The sequence below is a fragment of the Giraffa tippelskirchi genome, chromosome X, assembly GCF_054371585.1.
Source record: "Giraffa tippelskirchi isolate mGirTip1 chromosome X, T2T-mGirTip1v1.2.pri, whole genome shotgun sequence".
In the NCBI taxonomy this organism is placed as follows: Eukaryota; Metazoa; Chordata; class Mammalia; order Artiodactyla; family Giraffidae; genus Giraffa; species Giraffa tippelskirchi.
The window spans coordinates 142,770,801-142,798,690 of NC_137289.1; the positions used below are offsets into that span (position 1 = coordinate 142,770,801).

At 40.2% G+C, this 27,890-nt stretch overlaps 1 protein-coding gene and 1 pseudogene across 1 annotated transcript in view; both read left to right on the forward strand.

Annotated features, from left to right (window-relative positions):
• Positions 1 to 27,890, forward strand: part of LOC145536274 (uncharacterized) — a 401,900-nt gene that overhangs the window by 319,684 nt on the left and 54,326 nt on the right. Inside the window, exons 5-6 of the mRNA XM_081565321.1 lie at positions 24,168 to 24,340; positions 26,618 to 26,726. Coding sequence (XP_081421447.1) covers positions 24,168 to 24,340; positions 26,618 to 26,726 — 282 coding nt within the window. The remainder of the gene's footprint in view (positions 1 to 24,167; positions 24,341 to 26,617; positions 26,727 to 27,890) is intronic.
• Positions 3,755 to 5,011, forward strand: LOC145535473 (large ribosomal subunit protein uL4 pseudogene; annotated as a pseudogene).

A 27,890-nucleotide genomic window follows, 5' to 3' on the forward strand; every position in this document is an offset into this window, starting at 1 on the left:
TTGAAAAGACCCTGATGCTGGGAAAGATTGAAGGCAGGAGGAGAAGGGGACGACAGAGGATGAGATGGCTGGATGGCATCACCGACTCGATGGACATGGGTTTGGGTGGACTCCGGGAGTTGATGATGGACAGGGAGGCCTGGCGTGCTGCAGTTCATGGGGTCGCAAAGAGTCGGACACGACTGAGCGACTGAACTGAACTGAACTGAATAAGGTGAGAGAGACACCTGATGGCGGCTCCTCACAGAGCAGTGTTACAGCTAAGAGCAGGCTCATGACTCCTACTTCTCTACCTCCTCATTCAACTCTGAACCATGAATCCCCATCTAGGATCTCTGGGGATGAAGACTGGGCTTCAAGTGCCATTAAATGGAATCTTGAGCTAAGGATAAAGTATCACCTGAATCTTATCTTGGTCCATCCGTTCTCTTCTCCTTGAAGTCCTTAAGGTCACTCTGCCCACAGTGGACAATGGCAAGGGCAGAAAGGCTTTATTTCTTTTCAGTGAGCCTGTGCCTGAAACCAGAGAAGGCAATGGCAACCCACTCCAGTACTCTTGCCTGGAAAATCCCATGGACAGAGAAGCCTGGTAGGGTGCAGTCCATGGGGTCGCAAAGAGTTGGACATGAGTGAGCGACTTAACTTTCACTTTTCACTTTCATGCATTGGAGAAGGAAATGGCAACCCACTCCAGTGTTCTTGCCTGGAGAACCCCAGGGATGGGGGAGCCTGGTGGGCTGCCGTCTATGGGGTCGCACAGAGTCGGACACGACTGAAGCGACTTAGCAGCAGTAACAGCAGCAGTGCCGGAAACTCCAGTGCAGAGCTTTCTAGGCAACTAGACAAAAATCCATGACTTAGACCCCAGCTGGGGGTTCAGAGCTCAACCTTCCTCTAATCGCAAAGCCCACTTTAAAATTTTACCACCCTTATGGAAACTGTATTTGGAATGTAAGGCCAGGGTTTAGAATATCCAACTGTATGTGAGATAGAAAAAAAAAAAGGAAAGGAAGCCAGAACCCAAGGCCAGATTCTCCTCCATGGAGGCAAGACAGAGAAATACACCTGTGTATTTGACCCTCTAACACACAGGGTGAAACACACACTGAAGTATCAGAGTCTCAGCCACTCAGATTAGCAACACATGCTTTGGAGAGGACCTACAGAGTAGACAGGAAGAAGGAAGAGATCTCCTTTCTCATTCCAGAAGACCACTGTCCTCTTATGAACCCCACCCTAGAGGATACCTGACTTTGGAAATCACACAATAAAATTTTTTGGCAGATGAAATTCTGCTCACAACCCTAATGGTACAAGAAACTGCATGGAAGCAGTCTTTGACTTCCTGAAGCAGAAGAATAATCAGGCTCATGCTGGCATTTGATGAGTTAAGTGAACTGAAGTATGAAGTCTGACAAATTTGTTCATGGAATTTCCTTCAATCGAGAGGAGAAACAAAATCCATAGGAAGTAAATCTTTGCTGCCTCTCCTACTGCTGTTATTGAAAGAATTATGGAGACTTTTTCATTTTTTGCAGAAAAGCAATGAATTGCCTCTTTTTATTAAAATGGATAAAAGCAGTGTCTAACTCTAAGAATGTTCTAGAACAGTGTTGCCCAGTATTCTATACTTTCCATTATGGTAGCTAGCAGCCATGTGTGATTATTAAGCATTTGAAATGTGGCGGTATGGCTGAGGCATGAAATGTTTAATCTTATTTCATTTGAAGTAATTTGATTTTAAATAGCCAAATGTGTCTCAGTTCAGTCACTCAGTCGTGTCCAACTCTTTGCGACCCCATGAACCACAGCACGCCAGGCCTCCCTGTCCATCACCAACTCCCGGAGTCCACCCAAACCCATGTCCATCGAGTCGGTGATGCCATCCAACCATCTCATCCTCTGTCATCCTCTTCTCCTCCTGCCCTCAATGTTTCCCAGCATCAGGGTCTTTTCAAATGAGTCAGTTCTTCGCATCAGGTGGCCAAAGTATTGGAGTTTCAGCTTCAACATCAGTCCTTCCAATGAACACCCCGGACTGATCTCCTTTAGGATGGAACAAACAGTTATAGAAGAACTGTTTTATTCATGGGTGCTATATTTTTATGAAATATATCATAGACATAAAAGAATACATAATATATACAGTTTAAATAATATTGAAATAATTCACATGCCCTCCAACCCTTCCTAAGAAAGAGAATATTACCCAAACCTCTGAAGTTCCCCAGGTGCCCCTGCCCAATCCGTTTGTATCCCATCGCACCTCCAGAGCTAACTATTATCCTAAATTTTCTGTTCATTGTTCCCTTAGTTTTTTGGTATGTTTTTACCAAAATTTCTGTGCATACTAGATATTAATCATTTGCCAGTCATATATACTACAAATATCTTCTCCCTATTTATGGATTGTCTTTTTATTTTATGGCCTATTTACTAAACCAGTATTCTTAATTTCGATGTGGTTAAATTTAGCATATATTTCCTTTGCTTGTGCATTTGTTATTGTTAAAATATCCTCCCCACTGCCGAGGTTATAACATCTTTCTCTTATATTTTCTTCTTTGTTTTAGTTTTATGTTTGCCTTTATGTCTTTGATCTACCTGATTTTATTTATGATATAAAATGAGGATACAAATTCATTTCTTTCCGTAGGGATAGCTATTCTACTATTAGTTATTGAATAGGTGGATTATTTACTCACTTATCTTTCATGCTAACTCTTGTTTAAGTGGGCCGATTCTAGGCCCTCTCTTTTCATGTAGCTTTCATCTCTCTTCATCTTTCCATGTATCTTTTCATCTCTCCTTTGTGTATGTGGGCACAATTACAGATACTACCTTCTGTTCCATTGGTCTGTCTAATCCTGAGACAATAGAGCCATCTCTTAATTACTACAAACAATGGTGAAATAAAGGAACCAGACAGAAAATAACAATCAATCTATACTTCTATTTACTTTTAAAATTCAAAGCCGACTGCTTCACATTCTTTCCAGTGAGGCATAGAGAAGAGCAGGGGATGAAATCATAGAGGTATTGGCTGGGACTGATTCTGGAGTGAGATGGAAGGCACTAGAAGATTTTCAAGTGACATGACCTAGCTTATGTCTTCAAAGTATCACTCTGGAGCTTAATTGAGAATAGACCTTTGTGAGGCAAGAGTGGAAGCAGGAAGACAATCCAGGTGAGAGAAGATAGCAGATAAGACCAGAGTGGAGGCAGTAAATGTAGTGGCATGTGGTCAGATTCCAGGTATATTACGAAGACCAGGCTGATCATAGTTTCTCATGAATCCATTGTGAAGTGTAAGATAGGAGAGGCATCAAAAGAAGAAGAGAGTTATCAAGAATGATGCATTAGTAAAAAAAAAAAAAAAGAATGAAATAATGCCATTTGCAACACGATGGACCTAGAGATTATTATACTAAGTGAAGATAAATATAAAGACAAAGATAAATATCATATATCACTTATATGTGGAATATAAGAAAATGATACAAATGAACTTATGTACAAAACAGTAACAGACTCATACACTTCAAAAACAAACTTATGGTTACCAAAGGGGAAGAGGGGGAGGGATAAATATGGTGTTTGGGAGTAACAGATATACACCACTACATATAAAATAGATAAACAACAAGGACCTGGTGTTTTAGCACCTGGAACTGTACTCAATATGTTATAATAACCTGCTTTTCCTGTGGGAGCCACCAGATTGAGAGGAGTGTGGCCTTCTTCTCTCCTCACCATGGCGTGTGCTCATCCACGAATATCAGTGTACTCTGAAAAGGGGGAGTCATCTGGCAAAAATGTCATTTTGCCTGCTATGTTCAAGGCTCCCATTCGACCAGATATTGTTAACTTTGTCCACACCAACTTGTGCAAAAACAACAGACAGCCCTATGCTGTCTGTGAATTATCAGGTCATCAAATCAGTGCTGACTCTTGGGGTAGTGGCAGATCTGTGGCTCAAATTCCCAGGATTCGAGGTAGCGGGAGTCACCATTCTGGCCAGGGTGCTTTTGGAAATAGGTGTTGTGGGGGCTTCATGTTTGTGCCAACCAAGACCTGGTGATGTTGGCACCTCAGAGTGAATACAACACAAAAGTGATATGCCACCTGCTCTGCACTGGCTGCGATTGCCTTATCAATGCTGGTCATGTCTAAAGGTTATCATCTAGAGGAAGCTCCTGAACTTTCTTTGGTGGTTGAAGGCTGCAAGAAGACCATAGAGGCTGTTTTGTGTCTCAAGAGACTTAAGGTCTGAAATGATATAAAAAAGGTCTATGCCTCTCAGAGAATGAGAGCTGCCAAACGTTAGATGAAAAACCATCACCGTATCCAGCACATGGGACCCTCCGTCACCAATAATGAGGATGGTGGTATCATCAAGGCCTTCAGAAACATCCCTGGAATTACTCTGCTTAATGTAAGCAAACTGAACATTTTGAAATTTGCTCCTGGTAGTCATGTGGGATGTATCTGCGTTTGGACGGGAAATGCTTTCTGCAAGTTAGATGAGCTGTATGCCACTTGACATAAAGCAGCCTCCCTCCAGAGTAACTACAACCTCCCCCATGCACAAGATGCTCAGTACAGACCTTAGGAGGATCTTGAAAAGCCAGAGATCTAAAGAGCCCTCCAAACACCATGCAATAAGATTTCATCACAGAGTCCTAAAAAAGAATCCACTGAAAAACCTGACAATCATGTTGAAGCTAACCCCATATGCAAAAATCATGCACTGGAACACCATTCTTCGCCAGGCCAAGAACCACAAAATTGGATGAATAGGACAGCAACAGCGCTAGAAGCCAAATCAGATGAGAAGAGGGTTCGAGGCAAGAAGCCTGTAGTGGGAAACTAAGGAAAGAGGGCTGTTGGCATCAAGGAGGTGAAGAAGACTTTGGTGGGTAAAAAAGCTGCAAGGACCAAGAAACCAGCAGCTAAAAAGAAGCCCCCAGGAAAGAAACCCACCATAGCAGAAAAGAAGGCTGCTGCATAAACTTCAATTTGCTTATCCCATAAAGGTCAAATCATTTTGAACAGCTGATTTTGAATAAAGACCTGATCAAAGAGGCAGTAAGAAAAAAATACCTTATAATAACTTTAATGAAAAAGAATCTGAAAGAGAATATATATATGTATATATATGTATGTATGTATAACTGAGTCACTTTGCTGTACACTTGAAACTAACACCACATTGTAAATTAGCTCTACTTCAGTTTAAAAAAATGATATATTAATATTTTTGGCTGAGCAATTGTAAGGATATATTATATATATATATACTGTATATATCACATATATGGAATATACATAAGCTACACACACACATGTAGTGCCTAGTACAGGATTGGGACATGGTATATGTGTGTGTGTGTGTGTGTGTACACACACACATATATATGGGGATTCCATGGAGGCTCAGATGGTAGAGTCTGCCTGCAATGCGGGAGACCAGAGTTCTATCCTTGAGTTGGGAAGATCCCCAGGAGAAATAAATGGCAACCCACTGCAGTATTCTTGCTTGGAAAATCCTATGGACAGAGGAACCTGGAGGGCTACAGTGCATAGAGTGCCAAAGAGTTGGACATGACTGAGCAACTTCACTTTCACACACACACACACACACACACACACACACACACACACACACACGTATAGATATGTGTGTGCATGTATGTGCATGTATGTATTTAACAAATAGTCCCCCTCTCTCCCTCATGGGACGTAGACATAAAGGACATCCTAGTTCGTTAAAGGTAGAAATACCCTCACACTTAAGTGGTAACCCTGGGTAATGCTTGCCTGATAATGGAGTGGTGGTGGAAGAGTGATGTCTGTAAGCCTTGATTCTTAGGCATTTGATGGGCACGGACAATGATGCCCATCTTAGGAAATAATCAGAGTAAACAAGAGTTGCCATAATAATGTGGCTTCCAATTGGACATTTTTTTTTTTTTTAAGTGCTATTTTAGCATGTTCCTGAGGGTGGATGTTTACAGTAGAGAGCTTTGAGATTTCTGTGTTATCTGGATATAAATAGAACATTTGAGCCTCTTGGAAGAAAACTTAGGTATTTACCAAGTTGACCACTATTTTCTGCTGCTGACCAGTGAAAGGCTTTCCAGATGTTTTTCTGATTGTATCAGCCCTTTAAGGTGGATGTTTTGATATGACCCCATTGACTAGGTGACTTTCAGAGATGACAGACCTGTCACCAACATGACACACTATCTCTCCACACATCTAAGTCTGCAAAGCCAGGACCAGGCATTTGTTTTCAGGTTAACATTATGAACACCAAATTAACGTGTGGTTTATACAGAAACCATGCTTTCTCCTTTCTTGGGTTTATAATAGATGTCTAACCAAAAGACTTGGTCAAGAACTACATTCCTCCAGGTCACTCTCATGCGTCCTGTACCTGTCGTCACTCATATCCCTAAAGACTCATATAATTATGTCCAAATTCTACTCTCCGTTCAGTTGGGTTAATTGCTCATATAAGGTCAGCAACATTGTGTTCTTGACTTGGATGTTATTTTTAAGACATTTTAAAAAACGCAAGATGTTCAGTTCAGTTCAGTCACTCAGTCGTGTCCACGACTTTGCGACCCCATGAACCGCAGCATGCCAGGCTTCCCTGTCCATCACTAACTCCCGGAGTCCACCCAAACCCATGTCCATTGAGTCGATGATGCCATCCAGCCATCTCATTCTCTGTCGTCCCCTTCTCCTCCTGCCTTCAATCTTTCCCAGCATCAGGGTCTTTTCAAATGAGTCAGCTCTTCACATCAGGTGGCCAAAGTATTGGAGTTTCAGCTTCAACATCAGTCCTTCCAATGAACATCCAGGATTGATCTCCTTTAGGATGGACTGGTTGGGTCTCCTTGCAGTCCAAGGGACTCTCAAGAGTCTTCTCCAACACCACAGTTCAAAAGCATCAATTCTTCGGCGCTCAGCTTTCTTTATAGTCCAACTCTCACATCCATACATGACCACTGGAAAAACCATAGCCTTGACTAGATAGACCTTTGTTGGCAAAGTAATGTCTCTGCTTTTTAATATGCTGTCTAGGTTGGTCATAACTTTCCTTCCAAGGAGTAAGCGTCTTTTAATTTCATGGCTGCAATCACCATCTGCAGTGATTTCTGAGCCCAGAAAAATAAAGTCAGCCACTGTTTCCTCATCCATTTCCCATGAAGTGATGGGACCGGATGCCATGATCTTAGTTTTCTGAATGTTGAGCTGTTAATCAGCAGTAAACATTGACTAGATTGAAACAAAACCTTTCCTTCAAGGTAACGCCAAGTATATAAGAGATGCTTTAAAGTGATTTGAAGATCCTTTTCAACTTGCATCATCAGTCAAGTACAACAGTTATGTTTATATTGTCATGACTCTAGCCTTTGAAAATTGTAAAATTAGTATAAAGATGATCAGGGTACAAAATAAAAGGTCTTCCCTGTCACTGGTACCTTCTTAATGGAATAAGACATTATGGAGTTCTTTTACATTAAAAGGCAACTGTGCCAGGGACTAGGAGGTATAAAAAGATAGAAAATGGCCCCCACCATTAAGGAGTTTATTATCATGCGGAGATAGAGTTGGAAGCCAGTGGTTTTAAAGACAGCAAAGGCCCAGTGATCACTTCCAGGGGACAGTTTCTTAGTGAGTAAGAAATGACTGCTATTAATCAGATAGTAATACACATTCAGATTTATTGCATAGTTCTCTGTGTTCCATGTAACATCTCATTTAATCTTTACTACAACCCTATGAAGTAGGATATTATTTGTATCACCGTTTTGCAGTCAGGGAAAAGGTACAGTCAGGTTAAGTGACTTCCCAAGGCATACAGCTAGCAAGTGGTACAGCCAGGATCTAGAAGAACTGAAGAAGTTCTGTTTCAGAATCTGCATGACAACCTCTGTGTTGTTTTGCCATTTTGATGTCAAAGTGGGACAATCAACTTTACCACTTACTGTAGTAACAAAGGGTGGGTGAAAAGAGAGAACTTTTTCTTTTGTGCCCTGGTCTGTCTGTGCACCACTTTTGTAAATTTGGAAAGCAGGAGTCATGATAGTGTAAAAATAGTTCCTTCTTGACTAGTCAAGTAATGGTAAAATGATCTTAAATCACATTTGGCTATCTCTTTCATGTTCTGTGTTGGAAGAGGGTTGCCCTTCAGCCTACAAATGTTTCTTGCATGCTTCAAACCTTAGATGTGTTATCTTAGGAAGAATGCCACATCAAAAACACTGAAGGTTGCTGGCTCCATAGTGGCAGATAACTGGATAAATAGCACAATTTGGAGTTTAGTGGTATATATTTAGCTGCTCTAAGACTTAGTTTGGTCCCTTGTTAAAGGAGAATAATGGTATTTGCCTTATAGGGTCTTTGTAAGTATTAAATGAGCTATTGAGAGTAAAATGCTTAACTTTATGCCTGGCACATAAAAAAAATACTCAATGATAACAACAATGATGATGATAGTGATGGTGATGATGATAAAACTCTCTCTGCTGATGGCAGGCTCAATTTTCAGTCAGTTCAGTCACACCTTTTGAAGGAGGTAGCCATTTTCTTCATTACCTCCACCATAGTTTAGTCTCAGGTCCAACAACAGGGAGGGAACACAGCCCTGCCCATCAACAAAAAAGTGAAGTCACACAGTCGTGTCCAACTCTTTGCAATCCCATGGACTGTAGCCTACCAGGCTCCTCCATCCATGGGATTTTCCAAGCAAGAATACTAGAGTGGGTTGCCATTTCCTTCTCCAGGAGATCTTTCTGACCCAGGGATTGAACCTGGTCTCCCACATTGTTAGAGAGACGCTTTACCCTCTGAGCCACCAGAGATCAACAGAAAATTGGATTAAAGATTTACTGAGCATGGCCCTGCCCATCAGAACAAGACCCAATTTACCCCACAGTCAGTCTCTCCCATCAGGAAGCTTCCATAAGCCTCTTATCCTTCTCTATCAGAGGGCAGACAGAATGAAAACCACAGTCACAGAAAACTAATCAAACTGATCACATGGACCTAAGTCGTGTCCAACTCTTTGCAACCCCATGGACTGCAGCATGCCAGGCTTCCCTGTCCATCACCAACTCCCAGAGCTTGCTCAAAATCATGTCCTTTGAGTCAATGATGCCATGCAACCATCTCATCCTCTGTCATCCCTTTCTCCTGCCTTCAATCTTTCCCAGCATCAGGGTCTTTTCAAATGAGTCAGTTCTTTGCATCAGGTGGCCAAAGTATTGGATCTTTAGCTTCAATATCAGTCCTTCCAATGAATATTCAGGGTTGATTTCCTTTAGAATTGACTGGTTTGATCTCCTTGCAGTCCAAGGGACTCTCAAGAGTCTTCTCCAACACTACATTTCAAAAGCATCAATTCTTTGGTGCTCAGTTTTCTTTATAGTCCAACTCTCACATGACTACTGGAAAAACCATAGCTTTGACTAGACAGACCTTCATTGGCAAAGTGATGTCTCTGCTTTTTAATATGCTGTCTAAGTTGATCATAGCTTTTCTTCCAAGGAGCAAGCGTCTTTTAATTTCATGGCTGCAGTTACCATCTGCAGTGATTTTGGATCCCCAAAAAATGAAGTCTCTCACTATTTCCATTGTTTCCCCATCTATTTGCCATGAAGTGATGGGACTGGATGCCATCATCTTCATTTTTTGAATGTTGAGTTTTATACAGCTTTTTCACTCTCCTCTTTCACCTTCATCAAGAGGCTCTTTAATTCCTCTTTACTTTCTGCCATAAGGGTGGTGTCATTGGCGTATCTGAGGTTATTGATATTTCTCCTGGTAATCTTAATACCAGCTTGTGCCTCATCCAGTCTGACATTTCGCATGATGTACTCTGCATATAAGCTAAATAAGCAGAGTGATGATATACATCCTTGACGTATACTCCTTTCTCAGTTTGGAACCAGTTCGTTGTTCCATGTCCGGTTCTAACTGTTGCTTCTTGATCTGCATACAGATTTCACAGGAGGCAGGTAAGGTGGTCTGGTGTTCCCATCTCTTAAAGAATTTTCCACAGTTCGTTGTGATCCACACAGTCAAAGGCTTTAACATAGTCAATGAAGCAGAAGTAGGTGTTTTTCTGGAATTTTCTTGCTTTTTCGGTGATCCAGCGGATGTTGGCAATTTGATCTCTGGTTCCTCTGCCATATTTTAGAATCTTAAATTTTAGGACACTGAGGTGAGATATTCTATGTATTTTGCTTATGAATATAATATTTACAATTAGAAATTATCCTTCAGTCAGTTCTTCTATCATCCATTAATGACTTCTACATGCTTAATCTCTGCCACCTCTCTGAGATCTTATAAAAGCATTTAAAAGAAAATTTTACCAATTGCCCTATAACTGGAGTTGAGCAAAACTGGGTGAGAGGATTTTTGCTTAGATGAAAGTTTCTTTACCCCTCCACCACTACCCCCTCTGCCTGAATATTAGAATTTACAGAACATGATTCTGAACAATCTTGTAAACAGATTAGAACATTTCTGGAGATAAAAGAAATAGTGTGATAATGTTGCCTGTAAATGGAATATCTCACCTAATTCATTATACATACTATACATACATCTACTTCCAATCGGTATTGTTCACTGTAACCAGGCACGCTGAATTTCAATAAATAATTCCCTGGACATTCTTTATCTAAGTTAGTTTATAATTGTGTTCACTGAGCATTATATGTTCTTTGTGATTAGAGATGAAATGTCAAGAAAGGTTTCTTCAGATTCCAGAATTCCTTCCATTCACTATCACAGAAAGTATACTCTCAGATTCTAGAATACTAATTGAAAGTTAAAGCACATTTTTAAAAATCTGGAATATATAATTAAACCAAATAGTTAGTCCTACTTGCTGTTGTGTGCATATATAAGCATTTTATTTGTCTTCAATTCTATAAAAAAGAGAATCATTTAGTTGCTTTTTTTTTTCTTTCATCTTTCCAAAGCAATATTTACAGTGTATTCTTAGATATGAGAGGGGGCTAAAACACAGACTTATAAATAGGACCAAATTTCATTGAATTGGAAGAAAAACTCACCACTAAGAGGGTGTGTATGTGTGTGTGTTATTTTTATGCCCAAACATTGTCATCACTCTTCAGAGTCTGAAATGATGAGACTATTTTTGTGGATCTCATGTAATTCATTTACAGTCACAGCATGTAGGAAAATCTCTCCAGATCAGCATATTAGAGTGTATAGTGGGGAGAAGTAATATAGCTTTAATTTTAGTAATGAAGATTGGGTGATTTTCTGTCTTTTAATCTTTCTTTCTGCATAGGCCTCACTTCCCCTGCCAGTAAACCTCCACTGTTAAGATGTGAACGAGCATGAGGGACAGGCAGCTGGATTTTCACTCTAAATTGCTAGCTTGCATGCACTGCCAGCTGCCAATATCAAGTGCTCATCCCTGTCTCATGACTCGCCATTGACCTCAGTGAGATAAACCATCGGGTGTGGGCCTAATACTGACTTATCCCTGGCTTTTGGGTGCACAGTAAATATCGAGGGCTTAGTTAAGGTTAGGAGAGCCCACCCAGGCATTAATTAGGCCAGGAGGTGAAAAGTGGAATCCAGCAACATAGATCAGAAGTAAAGCCAGAAGATGCACTGGAAACTAGTCTGGAAACAAACAAACAAAAACCTTCCTGGATATAGCAATATTAAATCTGATTCAGTTAAAGAAGTTTTTTAAATGATGATCCCTCAGTGGCGTAAAAACTGAGAACAAACTCAGTCTCTGATATTTGGCACTTGGCATACTTCCCTCTAAGCACCCAATAAATCTCTGGAGGATAACTGAAAGAATGAATGTGAATGTTGAAAGCCCAATTTAGTGTTATACCCTCCACTTTGTCTATTTTCCTGCATGCCTACTTCTGTCTTCTCTCACTCTTATGTTTTCTCTCTCTCTGTCTGTCCCTCTCTTGACTGATATTCTCTCCTCCCCCATCCATGTAACATGACCATATCATGACTTAACTCCTGAGTTAATATCTCTATTGCAAAGACCATCCCAAATGGAACCAAATTTCTTAGTATGAATTCCAAATAATCTGTGTCCCACCTTCTCAAAAAAGTACTGGGGTCAACTTAAAATAAAAATGCATAGACACTTGAATCCAGGTTAGGCGAAAGAAATTTAAATTATGATCAGGAATCATATAAAGAAAGTGAGACTATAATAGGAATAAAATAATGAAATGAAATAGTCACCATAACTGACATGTAACTTTACCTGGCAGGCAAGGTAAACATTACAGATCATGAAACTGCCACCCCTAATAGAAGAAATTGTCATTTTTTTAAAAACTAGCTCTTATCATAATGTTTGACACATAGTAGGTACTCAGTAAACATTTGTCAGATAACTGAAAGAAGATAAACAGTTTCATGGAGAAAATGTAACACAAAAACACACAGAACACATTCACATGAAGACAAACACATTCACACAAATAAGGTATAAGTCAATGTGAGTATTTTTCATCCAACTAGCAGTACAACAGGGGCTACTTCATATCTCTATACAAAATGTGGATATCTTTCCTGTAAGAATTCTGATCCTAGCTGAGAGATAATGTGAGATAGTAGTTCAGAGAAGGCTCTAGTCCTGCTTACAACAACTTTGGCTATATAGCAAAAATGGAATCAAGTGGACCCAAACTAGTATAAACTAAAAAGCCATCACTTATTATTAAGATACAATAACATTCACCTCAAAGGCCTTGGCAATAGATTAGAATGAAAGCTAAAGACAACATCTACATTCTATGCCTTTCTCATCTCTATCCATTCTGCAAGTCTTCCTCATTTCTTTCTCTTTTTCTCAAAGTGTCTGTATATCTCTCCTCTTCTTGGGATTCTCTGTTTTTTAATCCATGTGCACCCCACCAATCATGGATTTATATTGTCTCCTTTTAAATAAGACATCCTGGTGGAAACTGGAATCTCAATCCAAATTCCAAATTTTCAGAGAACATCCTCTATTTTGTTCAGTCAGACAGTCAAGTCTGGACCAGTCAACTGCAGAGGAAGCCAAGTCCATATCAGAGAAAATGATTGCTAGGGGACTACTCTTACGTTTCAGGTGGGAGTGGGTGTCCTGAAGGAAGGATTCTGCAGCAGGCAAGATGACATTATTGAATTCATTGCTTTCAGTGGATGGAACACTTAACACATGGCTAGAAGCAAGAGATCCTAGAATTACTGTTGGAAAACACAGATCATCTCTTGCAAGTATAACCCTTCCCAACCATGATTTTGGCCAAAGCTTCATGTCAGTACAAAAATAAGCTTTCCAGCGGGCATCTGATAGGTATATACATTCTGTTTTCGAAAGAAACAGACCCTATGATCTTGCTTTCAAATGACTATGTGGAAAATTTAAATAAGCATAATTTTTTTTTAAATTGAATAACCTGGTTTGTGTTCTCACTTAGATAAAAACTCATCCTACCTTTATTTTTTTAATTTTTAAAAAATTTTTATTGGACTATAAGTTAATTTGTAATGATGTCTTAGTTTCTGCTGTGTAGTATAGGGAATCAGTTATATATATACATATATCTACTCTTTTTGAAATTCTTTTCCCATATAGATCATTACAGGGTATTGAGTAGAGTTCCCTATGCTATACTGTAGGTCATTATTAGTTATCTATTTTATATATAGTAGAATGTATGCGTTAATCCTAATCTCCCAATTTATCCCAACCCCCCTTTCTACTCTAGTAACCATAAGATTGTTTTCTACATCTGTGACACTATTTCTGTTGTGTAAATAAGTTCGTTTCATCCTACCTTTAAACACCGTCTTCCAACAACACAAGAGAAGACTCTACACATGGACATCACCAGATGGCCAACACTGAAATCAGATTGATTATATTCTTTGCAGCCAAAGGTGGAGAAGCTCTATACAATCAGCAAAAACAAGACCGGGAGCTGACTGTGGCTCAGATCATGAATTCCTTATTGCCAATTCAGACTTAAATTGAAGAAAGTGGGGAAAACCACTAGACCATTCAGGTATAACCTAAATCAAATCCCTTATGATTATACAGTGGAAGTGACAAATAGATTTAAGGGACTAGATCTGATAGAGTGCCTGATGAACTATGGACAGAGGTTTGTGACATTGTACAGGAGACAGGGATCAAGACCATCCCCATGGAAAAGAAATGCAAAAAAGCAAAATGGCTGTCTGAGGAGGCCTTACAAATGGCTGTGAAAAGAAGAGAAGTGAAAAGCAAAGGAGAAAAGATAAGATATACCCATTTGAATGCTGAGTTCCAAAGAATAGCAAGGAGAGATAAGAAAGCCTTCCTCCGTGATCAGTGCAAACAAATAGAGGAAAACAATAGAATGGAAAAGACTAGAGATTTTGTCAAGAAAATTAAAGATACCAAGGGAACATTTCATGCAAAGATGTGTTCAATAAAGGCCAGAAATGGTATGGACCTAACAGAAGCAGAAGATATTAAGAAGAGGTGGCAAGAATACACAGAAGAACTGTACAAGAAAGATCTTCACTACCCATATAATCATGATGGTGTGATCACTCACCTAGAGCCAGACATCCTGGAATGTGAAGTCCAGTGGGCCTTAGAAAGCATCCCTACGAACAAAGCTAGTGGAGGTGATGGAATTCCAGTTGAGCTATCTCAAATCCTCAAAGATGATGCTGTGAAAGTGCTGCACTCGATATGCCAGCAAATCTGGAAAACTCAGCAGTGGCCATAGGACTGGAAAAGGTCAGTTTTCATTCCAATCCCAAAGAAAGGCAATGTCAAAGAATGCTCGAACTACCTCACAATTGCACTCATCTCACATGCTAGTAAAGTAATGCTCAAAATTCTCCAAGCCAGGCTTCAGCAATATGTGAACTGTGAACTTCCAGATGTTCAAGCTGGTTTTAGAAAAGGCAGAGGAACCAGAGATCAAATTGCCAACATCTGCTGGATCATCGAAAAAGCAAGAGAGTTCCAGAAAAACATCTATTTCTGCTTTATTGACTATGCCAAAGCCTTTGACTGTGTGGATCACAAGAAACTGTGGAAAATTCTGAAAGAGATGGGAATACCAGATCATCTGCCCTGCCTCTTGAGAAACCTGTATTCAGGTCAGGAAGCAACAGTTAGAAGTGTCCATGGAACAACAGACTGGTTCCAAATAGGAAAAGGAGTACGTCAAGGCTGTATGTTGTCACCCTACTTATTTAACTTATATGCAGAGTACATCATGAGAAACGCTGGTCTGGAAGAAACACAAGCTGGAATCAAGATTGCCGGGAGAAATGTCAATAACCTCAGATATGCAGATGACACCACGCTTATAGCAGAAAGTGAAGAAGAACTAAAGAGCCTCTTGATGAAAGTGAAAGAGGAGAGTGAAAAAGTTGGCTTAGGTTTATCTCTGGGCTTTCTATTTTGTTCCATTGATCTATATTTCTATCTTTGTGCCAGTACCATACTGTCTTGATGACTGTGGCTTTGTAGTAGAGCCTGAAGTCAGGCAGGTTGATTCCTCCAGTTCCATTCTTCTTTCTCAAGATTGCTTTGGCTATTCAAGGTTTCTTATATTTCCATACAAATTGTGAAATGATTTGTTCTAGTTCTGTGAAAAATACCATTGGTAGCTTGATAGGGATTGCATTGAATCTATAGATTGCTTTGGGTAGTATACTCATTTTCACTATATTAATTCTTCCAATCCATGCACCTATGGACACCTTATCTTCGACGAAGGAGGCAAGAATATACAATGGAGAAAAGACAATCTCTTTAACAAGTGGTGCTGGGAAAACTGGTCAACCACTTGTAAAAGAATGAAACTAGAACACTTCCTAACACCATTCACAAAAATAAACTCAAAATGGATTAAAGATCTAAACGTAAGACCAGAAACTATAAAACTCCTAGAGGAAAACATAGGCAAAACACTCTCTGACATAAATCACAGCAGCATCCTCCATGACCCACCTCCCAGAATGTTGGAAATAAAAGCAAAAATAAACAAATGGGACCTAATTAAAATTAAAAGCTTTTGCACAACAAAGGAAACTATAAGCAAGGTGAAAAGACAGCCTTCAGAATGGGAGAAAATAATATCAAACGAAGCAATGGACAAACAATTAGTCTCAAAAATATACAAGCAACTCCTGCAGATGAATTCCAGAAAAATAAACGACCCAATCAAAAAATGGGCCAAAGAACTAAACAGACATTTCTCCAAAGAAGACATACAGATGGCTAACAAACACATGAAAGGATGCTCAACATCACTCATTATTAGAGAAATGCAAATCAAAACCACAATCAGGTACCATTTCACGCCAGTCAGAATGGCTGCTATCCAAAAGTCTACAAGCAATAAATGCTGGAGAGGGTGTGGAGAAAAGGGAACCCTCTTACACTGTTGGTGGGAATGCAAACTAGTACAGCCACTATGGAGAACAGTGTGGAGATTCCTTAAAAAACTGGGAATAGAACTGCCATATGACCCAGTAATCCCACTGCTGGGCATACACACCGAGGAAACCAGAATTGAAAGAGACGCGTGTACCCCGATGTTCATCACAGCACTGTTTACAATAGCCAGGACATGGAAGCAACCCAGATGTCCATCAGCAAACGCATGGATAAGGAAGCTGTGGTACATATACACAATGGAATATTACTCAGCCATTAAAAAAATACATTTGAAACAGTTCTATTGAGATGGATGAAACTGGAGCCCATTATACAGAGTGAAGTAAGCCAGAAAGAAAAACACCAATACAGTATACTAATGCATATATATGGAATTTGTAAGATGGTAACGATAACCCTATATGCGAGACAGAATAAGAGACACAGATGCATAGAACAGTTGTATGGACTCTGAGGAAGAAGGTGAGGGTGGGACGTTCTGGGACAATAGCATTGAAACATGTATATTATCATATGTGAAACAGAACACCATTCCATGTTCGATGCATGAGATAAATTATGTTTTATTTGTTTAAGCTTCTGAGAGATTTTTATGTGCACAAACGATTGTTCTTGCTAAAACCATATCAAAACAGGACACCAAAAACAACAAACAAAAGGAGGCTCTGGAAACCACTCTGGAGTATCACATGACTGCCAGCCCTCCCCAATCCCATTGCCATGTGGTTAAATCTTGCTTTTTCCCTATGTACCAAGGGTTTCTTAACCATTAAAATGTTATGGGATTTAAAAAAAAAAAAAAAAAGAAAAGAAAAAGTTGGCTTAAAGCTCAACATTCAGAAAACTAAGATCATGGCATCTGGTCCCAACACTTCATGGGAAATAGATGGGGAAACAGTGGAAACAGTGTCAGGCTTTATTTTTTGGGGCTCCAAAATCACTGCAGATGTGATTGCAGCCATGAAATTAAAAGACGCTTACTCCTTGGAAGGAAAGTTATGACCAACCTAGACAGCATATTAAAAAGCAGAGACATTACTTTGCCAACAAAGGTCCGTCTAGTCAAGGCTATGGTTTTTCCAGTGGTCATGTATGGATGTGACAGTTGAACGGTGAAGAAAGCTGAGCGCCAAAGAATTGATGCTTTTGAACTGTGGTGTTGGAGAAGACTCTTGAGAGTCCCTTGGACTGCAAGGAAATCCAACCAGTCCATCCTAAAGGAGATCAGTCCTGGGTATTCATTGGAAGGACTGATGTTGAAGCTGAAACTCCAATACTTTGGCTTCCTCATGTGAAGAGTTGATTCATTGGAAAAGACCCTAATGCCGGGAAGGATTGGGCGCAGGAGGAGAAAGGGACGACAGAGGATGAGATGGCTGGATGGCATCACTGACTCGATGGGCATGGGTTTGGGTAGACTCTGGTAGTTGGTGATGGACAGGGAGGCCTGGCGTGCTGCGATTCATGGGGTCGCAAAGAGTCAGACATGACTGAGCGACTGAACTGAACTGATTCCTTGGCAAGAAAGTTATGCCCAACTTAGACAGCATATTAATAAGTTGAGACATTACTTTCCCAACAAAGGTCCATCTAGTCAAGGCTATGGTTTTTCCAGTGGTCATGTATGGATGTGAGACTTGGACTATAAAGAAAGTTGAGTGCCGAAGAATTGATGCATTTGAACTATGGTGTTGGAGAAGACTCTTGAGAGTCCCTTGGACTGCAAGGAGATCCAACCAGTCCATCCTAAAGGAGATCAGTCCTGAGTATTCATTGGAAGGACTGATTTTGAAGCTGAAACTCCAATCCTTTGGCCACCAGATGTGAAGAGCTAACTCATTTTAAAAGACCTTGATGCTGGGAAAGATAGAGGGCAGGAGGAGAAGGAGATGACAGAGGATGAGATGGTTGGACGGCATCACCAACTCAGTGGACAGGAGTTTGGGTAAACTCCGGGAGTTGGTGATGGACAGGGAGGCCTGGTGTGCTGCAGTCCATGGGGTCACAAAGAGTCATACGCAACTGAGCAACTGAACTGAACTGAACTTAAATGGAAATGGGCCTCAGATGGACTTGAGCACCGAGTCCAAATTTTTCTCAGAACAGAATTTAAAATCCACCCTGAGTCCTGCATGAGAACTCAGAGATCCCATCCACACCACAGATAAACAGATTATAGGATATAGGAGAGAGATTTTGACTATGAAATCTTTACTGGAAGGTGTTAGGGTCAACTGCCATGAGCACCAGAGAAGCCTTGTGGTCCCGAGGACTGTGTGGGTCACAGGTGATAGAGAGAAAACATGTGATGACATCAGATTCCCAAATATCTTTCCCTTGAAAGCATTCATGACATAGGTGTTAAATCAGCTTATAGTAACCAAGAGATGGCAATTGCGTATAGTTGGGCCAGAATGCAGCATTCTTAGGACAGGAATGAGTCAGTTCCCTATCCCCATATAGTATAACATTCAAAGCTGGTTCATTCCTACCATGGGTAACAACAGAATTTTCAGGGAGGTCCTGACTTATCTGTGTCCCCCTTCCTCTTTCTTCAGAGCCAAAAAACAAACCGGATAGAAGTCACATTAATGCACTTGGAGGAGAGAATTTAATACATCAATAATAACTTGTCCTTTGTCCAGTTCCCACCAGACATATAAAATTTCCAAAACTGTTTCACTCTCTGCTTGTTGTAGTGAAATTTCCAAAAGTACAAGGCACAGTAACAAACACAGGCCAACAGATTCAGACTGAGACCTAGCAGACCCTTGGAGGAAGAAATGATTAATAGTATCAGAATGACATCTTTGAGAAGCTGATCTCCTATCTCTGAGACAACAATAATCTAACTTTACAGAACAAACAGCACCACTAGACTGGAACTTGAGCCATCTTAGTGCATTCTGAAGAAACAGAGGAACTAAAAGAACAGCTTTAGAATTGCAGTCAGGAAACCTGCCAGTAAGACAATGGTTGGAGTGCACTTGGCAGGCTTTAGGGAAATGCCAGCTGAATCCAATATGTTCATTACACAATGCAAGTGAAATATGAGCAAGTGGAAACCCAGCTGAAGTAAATGTAGTTGGAAAGCAGTAATAAAAAAAAAACAATCAGGAAATGGGGCGAATGTGGTTAGAAAGCAGTAATAAAAATCAGTCAGGGAACTTGGGGATTTCTTAGGACTTGTGGACCAAATAAATTGGAATATATAGGGCAGTGGTTCTCAAAGGAGCAGCATCAGTCTGCCAACTTGTTAGAAATGCAATTTCTTAGCCTTGTCCCTGTCTTGCTGAATCAGAAGCTCTGGGGGTGGGACTCAGAAAGTTGTGATTTTTAACAAGTACTCCAGGTGAATGGTTATGAAGAGGCATTTATATTGTTCACTTGATTTGTCATTGGTGATGACAAATCCAGAGGGTAGTTGGGATAGAAACCAGATGCTGATGAATTGAAAACTGTACAGGCCATTAGTGCTACACTTTGTATATTTCCACCTCTCGGTATGCCAGGATTCTAGTGAGATTGTATTTCCTGGCCCCACTGTGTTCGCCATCTGACTAATTTGGGCCAATGAGTTGTAAGGGGAAGTTATATGAATCCCTTTGGGGTTGAATATTTCATGATAACATTTAGAGCTGCTTCCCTCTACCACAGCATCCACCAAGTTTCATGAACTGTTCCTTCGTTTGGATGAGCCCGAACTGAGGAAACGTGTATAAAAGAAAGTGAACTTTTCTCATTATAAAAAAAGAGGCATTTATTAAGCGTGGAGGGAGAAACATTATATATTTTCCAGGTATGGATAGGAGGAGAAAAAAAATGTTTGAATAAATGCATATTCACTAGAGTTCTGATTTTCAAAAGCCAGGTCATTATACATTATTGGGTCATGAAATATATCTGAGTCATGGATCAGCATGTAGAAAACTTGATTAGAAAATATCTATTGAATTTAGGGTATTTTCTTCTCAAAAGCTTCTTTTCAGTCATCTCTCTTTGTGTATATGTATGTATGTGTGTGTGCAGTAAAAGTTATTTATTATCTTGGGTAAAGGTCAAAAGTTACAAAAGCCACTTTTCTAAGACAGAGATTCTCTTTTTAAAAAATTTGTTTTATTGAAGTATAGTTATTTACACTGTTGTGTTCATTTCTGCTATACAGCAAATAGATTCATATATATATATATATATATATATATATACACATTCTTTTTCATAATCCTTTCCATTATGTTTTATCACAGGATTGAATATTGTTCCCTGTGCTTGTTGTTTACCCATCCTATATGTAACAGTTTGTATCTGCTAATCCCAAATTCCCAATACATCCTTCCCTCACCCCTCCCCTTTCCCTATGACTAAGACAGTGATTCTTTAATTTTAATGTACATAAGAAGTACCCAAGTGTGTTAAAGATGAATTTCCAAACCCCAGGCAGAGAATGTGTTACACTAGACCTGAGGTGGACCCAGGAATCTGCATTTTAACCAATGCCCTAGCTGATTCTGATTCAGGTGGTCTGCAGATCCATTTTGAGCAACACGTTTCTAGGGTAGACGTTGTAACTGACATTAATGACGAACAATTCAGATTAAATATTTTTAAGTCCCAATTAAAGCTAGGCTAAAAGTTGTGGAGTGTGTAAAGTTGAATTAGACCTGGATCCTTCCCTCAGAGACATGAAAAAGAAGCAGTCTTTATTGTTGGGCCTGTCTGATTTGGAAAGTCTGCAAACGACAAAAACCCTGGGGATATTATTTGCCACTTACAATTCAGTTAGCAAGAAAAAATATACTGGGGTAATCAGAATCTCTGCTAGAACATATAATACCTTTGTGAGTAGTAAAATGGGGTACCCATTCTGGGTAGATGAACCAGGAAAACACACACCTAATGGGTGGACCATCTAGAAAGACTTGTCCCTTCCTCCATATTAATATAGGCTCTGACACCACCACCATAGTTCTGTGTGGGACACAGAATATTCTTTCCACCCATACTCTTTGATACTGCCCTTCCACACTAGTTCTGGACTGTTATTAAGAGTTGATTTGGCCACCAGGATATCAGCAAACATGATGCAAGCAGAGACTTGAAAAGGGTTTATACATTGGAGTTTGCCCTCTTGCTGCTCTTGGTAACTTTTCCTACCATGCAGAGTCCATCCAAGTTAGCAAGGGGGATGGTGAGAGTCTATAAGGGGAGAGGTCTCAGTCATCCCAGCCATCCCAGTTGAGGCCATCCTAAACCAGACAGCATCAGCCCATTCATTAACTGACTATAGGTGAAAAACCAAGCTAGCCAAGATCAGCCAAGCCTAGAAGAACCATCCAACTGAGCCCAACCCAGATTTCCAACCTATAATAATGAGCAAAAATAATGGTTACTGTTTTAAACCACCAAGGTTTGAAGTATTGGGGTATTTGGTGAAGGCTCATCAGCCACCTAATGGGCTTTCCTCGTGGCTCAGACAGTAAAGAATCCACCTGCAATGCAGGAGACTTGGGTTCGATCCCTGGGTTGAGAAGATCCCCTAGAGGAGGGCATACCAACCCACTCTAGTATTCTTGCCTGGAGAATCCCCATGGACAGAGGAGCCTGGTGGGCTACAGTCCATAGGGTCGCAAAGAGTTGGACATGACTGAGTGACTAAGCACAGCAACGAGCCACCTAGACAGTAATCTCTAGTTGGAAACAGTCCTTCATTATTCAGGCCCACAAGCCCAACAGTCTGTGGAGGACACAAGCTGCACCATTACACATGACAACCTGAGGTGCAAAGTATGTTAAGCCAGATTAAGCTTTATAGGCTGCAGTCATGTCCAACTCTTTGTGACCCTATGGACTGTAGCCCACCAGGCTCCTCTGACCATGGGATTCTCCAGGCAAGAATACTAGAGTGGGTTGCCATGCTCTCCTCCAGGGAATCTTCCCAACCTAGGAATTGAACCCACATCTCTTATGTCTCTTGTATTGGCAAGTGGGTTCTTTACCCACTAGCGCCACCTGGGAAGCCCAGGCTGCAGGATAACCACCAATAAATCTCTGCCTGGTAGAGTGATTAGAATCTGTCTATCTGGTCATTCATGAAAGAATGAAATGACTCAAGAAGAACCTGTTAAACTGGGAAATTAGATGGTCTAATGATGAGATCAGACTCAATGAATGCATAATAGATGGTACAGCACAAAAATTCCAGACTGACTGTTGTAATGAAGGCAGTCATTGTAAACACATAGCCTCTTTGGCCAAAGGATTGCTTTGGGCTATTTTTATTAAGAAAACTATGCACATTTAGAAGATATAATTGGGTTTCACTGGTGGCTCAGATGGTAAAGAATCTGCCTGCAATGTAGGAGACCCGGGCTCAATCCCTGGGTTGGGGAAGATTCCCTGGAGAAGGGAATGGCTATCTACTCCAGTGTTCTTTCCTGAAGAATTCCATGGACAGAGGAGCATGGTGAGCTACAGTCCATGGGTTGTGAAGAATTACTTCATTGTTTTATTACCCATCTGGATCCTGTGCAAAACCACTCATAAAATGTGTTCCTATGTAACAGAGCAGCAGGAAACAACCAGACAAGCTCCAGTGGCAATTTCCCTTTACTCTCCACTCCTTATCATGCCATCAAATGTGAAGGGAAAAAACTGTAATCTCTCTTCCATATTTTCTTCAATTTGCAAAGTTTTCCTTTTAAAATCTGAAACAGTTTCCTTTCATAATATCCACAAATACGTGCATTGGTCACAGAATAAAGGAAATTATATCCATGTACATTCTCCTGTGTGCAGAAATGAAGTCTGAGCTGGCTGGTTTATCACTGAAAAGTAGAAGTGGAAAACTGTTGAATGAGAGATGAGTTGCATGTGGAGAAAGTAACAAGACACAGAGATGCCCACAACACAAAGGTAGCACCTTATACACCTATTAGGGATCAGAGGAAACCTGAAACAACCCTGAGAGCAAGCAACAATTCTGGTGTTCTTTAATGAGGTCAATGCATAGGCCATAGCTGGGATGCAGAACCTCTGGGATTAAGCGCAATAATTCATGTGAATGAATTATGTGCTTTTATCTGTGGAGAAGTTTCAGTTGCTTTCATCAGATTCCTAAAGGGATCTTTGTCTTCACTACTTTTCCCCAACAGCTTAAAAATCATTACAGTAATGGAATCTTAATTTGTGAGCATCTCACTTCATTAGAGGATGACTTGGTTTTCTTTTTCTTTTCTTTTCTTTGACAGCTTTATTGAGGTATAAATGATGTACAAAAAACTGCTCATGTTTAATATATGCAGTTTGATGAGTTCCGACATATGCATCCACCCATGATACTATCCCCACAATCAAGCAAATAATCATATCAATCACTTCCAAAAGCTTCCATGTGTCCCTTTTGTGTGTATGTGGTAAGAACATTTAACATGAAATCTACTGTCTTAAGAAATGTTTAAGGGCACAACACCAAGTTGTTAACTATAGATGATATGTTGTATAGCAGATCTCTAAAACTTACTCATCTTTCATACCTGAGACTAAATACCCATTGAACAAAAACACATGGGAACCTCTTATTCAATTGCTTTTCTTTTTAAACAAGAGCCTGATTGTCTTTTACACAGAAGTACTTTGCACTCAATGTGTAACATGGATCTTTTCTTTCCCTTGACAGATGGGTCAATACCGAAATCAGATTGATTATATTCTTTGCAGCCAAAGGTGGAGAAGCTCTATACAGTCAGCAAAAACAAGACCGGGAGCTGACTGTGGCTCAGATCATGAATTCCTTATTGCAAAATTCAGAATTAAATTGAAGAAAGTAAGGAAAACAACTAGACCATTCAGGTATGACCTAAATCAAATCCCTTACGATTATACAGTGGAAATGACAAATAGATTTAAGGGACTAGATCTGATAGACAGTGTGCCTGAAGAACTATGGGCAGAGGTTTGTGATATTGTATAGGAGGCAGTGATCAAGACCATCCCCAAGAAAAAGAAATGCAAAAAGGCAGAATGGATGTCTGAGGAGGCCTTACAAATAACTGTGAAGAGAAGTGAAAGGCAAAGGAGAAAAGGAAAGATATACCCATTTGAATGCAGAGTTCGAAAGAATAGCAAAGAGAGATAAGAAAGACTTCCTCAGTGATCAGTGCGAAGAAATAGAGGAAAACAATAGAATGGGAAAGACTACAGATCTCTTTAAGAAAATTAGAGATACCAAGGGAACATTTCATGCAAAGATGGGCACAATAAAGGACAGAAATGATATGGACCTAACAGAAGCAGAAGATATTAAGAAGAGGTAGAAAGAATACACAGAAGAACTATACAAAAAAGATCGTCATGACCCAGATAACCACAATGGTGTGATCACTCACCTAGAGCCAGACATCCTGGAATGCAAAGTCAAGTAGGCCTTAGAAAGCATCACTGCAAACAAAGCTAATGAAGGTGATGGAATTCCAGGTGAGCTATTTCAAATCCTGAAAGATGATGCTGTGAAAGTGATGCACTCAATATGCCAGCAAATTTGGAAAACTCAGCAGTGGCCACAGGACTGGAAAAGGTCAGTTTTCATTCCAATCCCAAAGAAAGGCAATGTCAAAGAATGCTCGAACTACCGCACAATTGCACTCATCTCACACACTAGTAAAGTAATGCTCAAAATTCTCCAAGCCAGGCTTCAACAGTACGTGAACTGTGAACTTCCAGATGTTCAAGCTGGATTGAGAAAAGGCAGAGGAACCACAGATCAAATTGTCAACATCTGCTGGATCATTGAGAAAGCAAGAGAGTTCCAGAAAAGCATCTACTTCTGCTTTATTGATTATGCCAAAGCCTTTGACTGTGTGGATCACAACAAACTGTGGAGAATTCTGAAAGAGACAGCAGTACCAGACTACCTTACCTGCCTCCTGAGAAATCTGTATGCATGTCAAGAAGCAACAGTTAGAACTGAACATGGACCAACAGACTGGTTTCAAATCGGGAAAGGAGTATGTCAAGGCTGTATATTGTCACCCTGCTTATTTAACAACTATGCAGAGTACATCATCCAAAATGCCGGGCTGGATGAAGCACAAGCTGGAATCAAGATTGCTGGGAGAAATGTCAATAACCTCAGATATGCAGATAACACCACACTTATGGCAGAAAGCAAAGAAGAACTAAAGAGGGTCTTGATGAAAATGAAAGAGGAGAGTAAAAAATCTGGCTTAAAACTCAACATTCAAAAAATGAAGATCATGACATCCAGTCCCATCACTTCATGGCAAATAGATAGGGAAACAATGGAAACAGTGAGAGACTTTATATTTTGGGGCTCTAAAATCACTGCAGATGGTGACTGCAGCCATGAAATTAAAAGACACTTGCTCCTTGGAAGAAAAGCTATGACCAACCTAGATAGCATGTTAAAAAGCAGAGATGTTACTTTGCTGACAAAGGTCCATCTAGTCAAAGCTATGGTTTTTCTAGTGCCCATGTATGGATGTGAGAGTTGGACTATAAAGAAAGCTGAGTGCCAAAGAATTGATGCTTTTGAACTGTGGTGTTGGGGAAGACTCTTGAGAGTCCCTTGGAGAGCAAGGAGATCCAACCAGTACATCCTAAAGGAAATCAGTCCTGAATATTCATTGGAAGGACTGATGCTGAAGCTGAAACTCCAATGCTTTGGCCACCTGATGGGATGAACTGACTCATAGGAAAAGACCCTGATGCTGGTAAAGATTGAAGGCAGGAGAAAGGGATGACAGAGGATGAGATGGTTGGATAGCATTACTGTCTTGATGGACTTGAGTTTAAGTAAACTCTGAGAGTTGGTGATGGAATGGGAGGCCTGGCGTGTTGCAGTCCACAGGGTCGCAAAGAGTTGGACACAACTGAGTGACTGAACTGAACTGAACCCAGTTTATAATGAAATTAGATGTGTGCTCCAAACAGGTAAGAAAAAAAAAAGCTTCCAGTTGTTACTTTTAAATGTCTTGACAAGAAAAGGGTCAGGTGAAGAGGGGTAATTCTCTCTCCTTATCTCCTCTCCTCTCCAATTTCCTTATGGCCTCTTTTTAATTTCTTCTGTGTTCCTTTCACCTATTAGAACATTTTTTTTTCTGACTTTAGGACACACCTGATGCTCTTTGCCTCTCCCCATGGACTAAAGGAATTGCTGAACATCCTTTGTGATCCCCTGGTTTACTTTAGCTGCCGGAGCTCTGCTGTCTTCCTATATGTGAGTATTTGGCAGAACTGAGATATTCAATATATTGGCCTTCCCCTCACATCCCCGACACACAAATGATGCACATGACCTGAAGGTCCTCAAGTTTGATGTGTGATACAAAGTATGGTGTGGTACAAAGTATGAATTAGTCCCCTTCTTCATCTGTATCTGTGAGTTCCAACCAGTGACTGTTTGTCTCATTTAACCAAATGTACCTAACAGCCCTTTATAAAAGAGATGCTATGCAGGATTATCAAAAGTTTCTCCATTTTACCCTCCTCAGTGCTCTTAGAAAGGATCTGTAAGCAGGAAATTATGAAAGTCTTCATGAATATCTTTCGGCAACAGACTAGACAACCAGGAATCTTCAATAGGGGGCAGGGGGCAAACTTGATTCCAGAGCCCAAAGCTGATTTGGGAACATAGGCAGTCTATTTTAGCAATGAAGCTGATTTGGTCATACATTCTGAGCAACTTCAGATTAAGGTGAGGGACTTATTTGGTGGCTTCCATTATGTGCTCAGTTGTGTCTGACTCTCTGCGACCTCATGGACTGTAGCTCACCAGGCTCCTCTGTCGATGGAATTCTCCAGGCAAGAATACTGGAGTGGATTGCCATTTCCTCCCCCAAGGGATCTACCTAGCCCAGTTATTGAACCCTCGTCTCTGGCATCTCATGCATTGCAGGCAGTTTCTTTACCACTGCGCCACCTGAGAAGCCTGGCTTCCATTGCTTCTCATTTTAAAAGCAACAAAACCACATCACAAAAAAGAAAAAAAATGGAACATAAGATAAAGAATAAAAAAGAACTCCCAACTTCACCCATAGTCTACCACTCTCACACAACAAAATTAAGTTGTTGCTGTGTCTTAATCATGCAATGCAATCTACTTTTTCAATGTGTATGTATAAAACTGAATTATTGCAACCCTTGTTGGTTCTCAGGTGAGTCCATTCTAGGGACATCTATAATAGTTGATGATTCTCCCCCAGAATTTCAAATTAACTGGAAATATATGGGAAAACATCTTCCTATCAATGAAATGAGGCTATGGGATAAAATTGACTAGACTGCCTCATTTATTAGCTGTGTAATCTGGACCACTGCTTACCACCTCTATGTATTGGTTTTTTCTTATAAAATGAAGATAGTAATGATCACTAGCTAAATG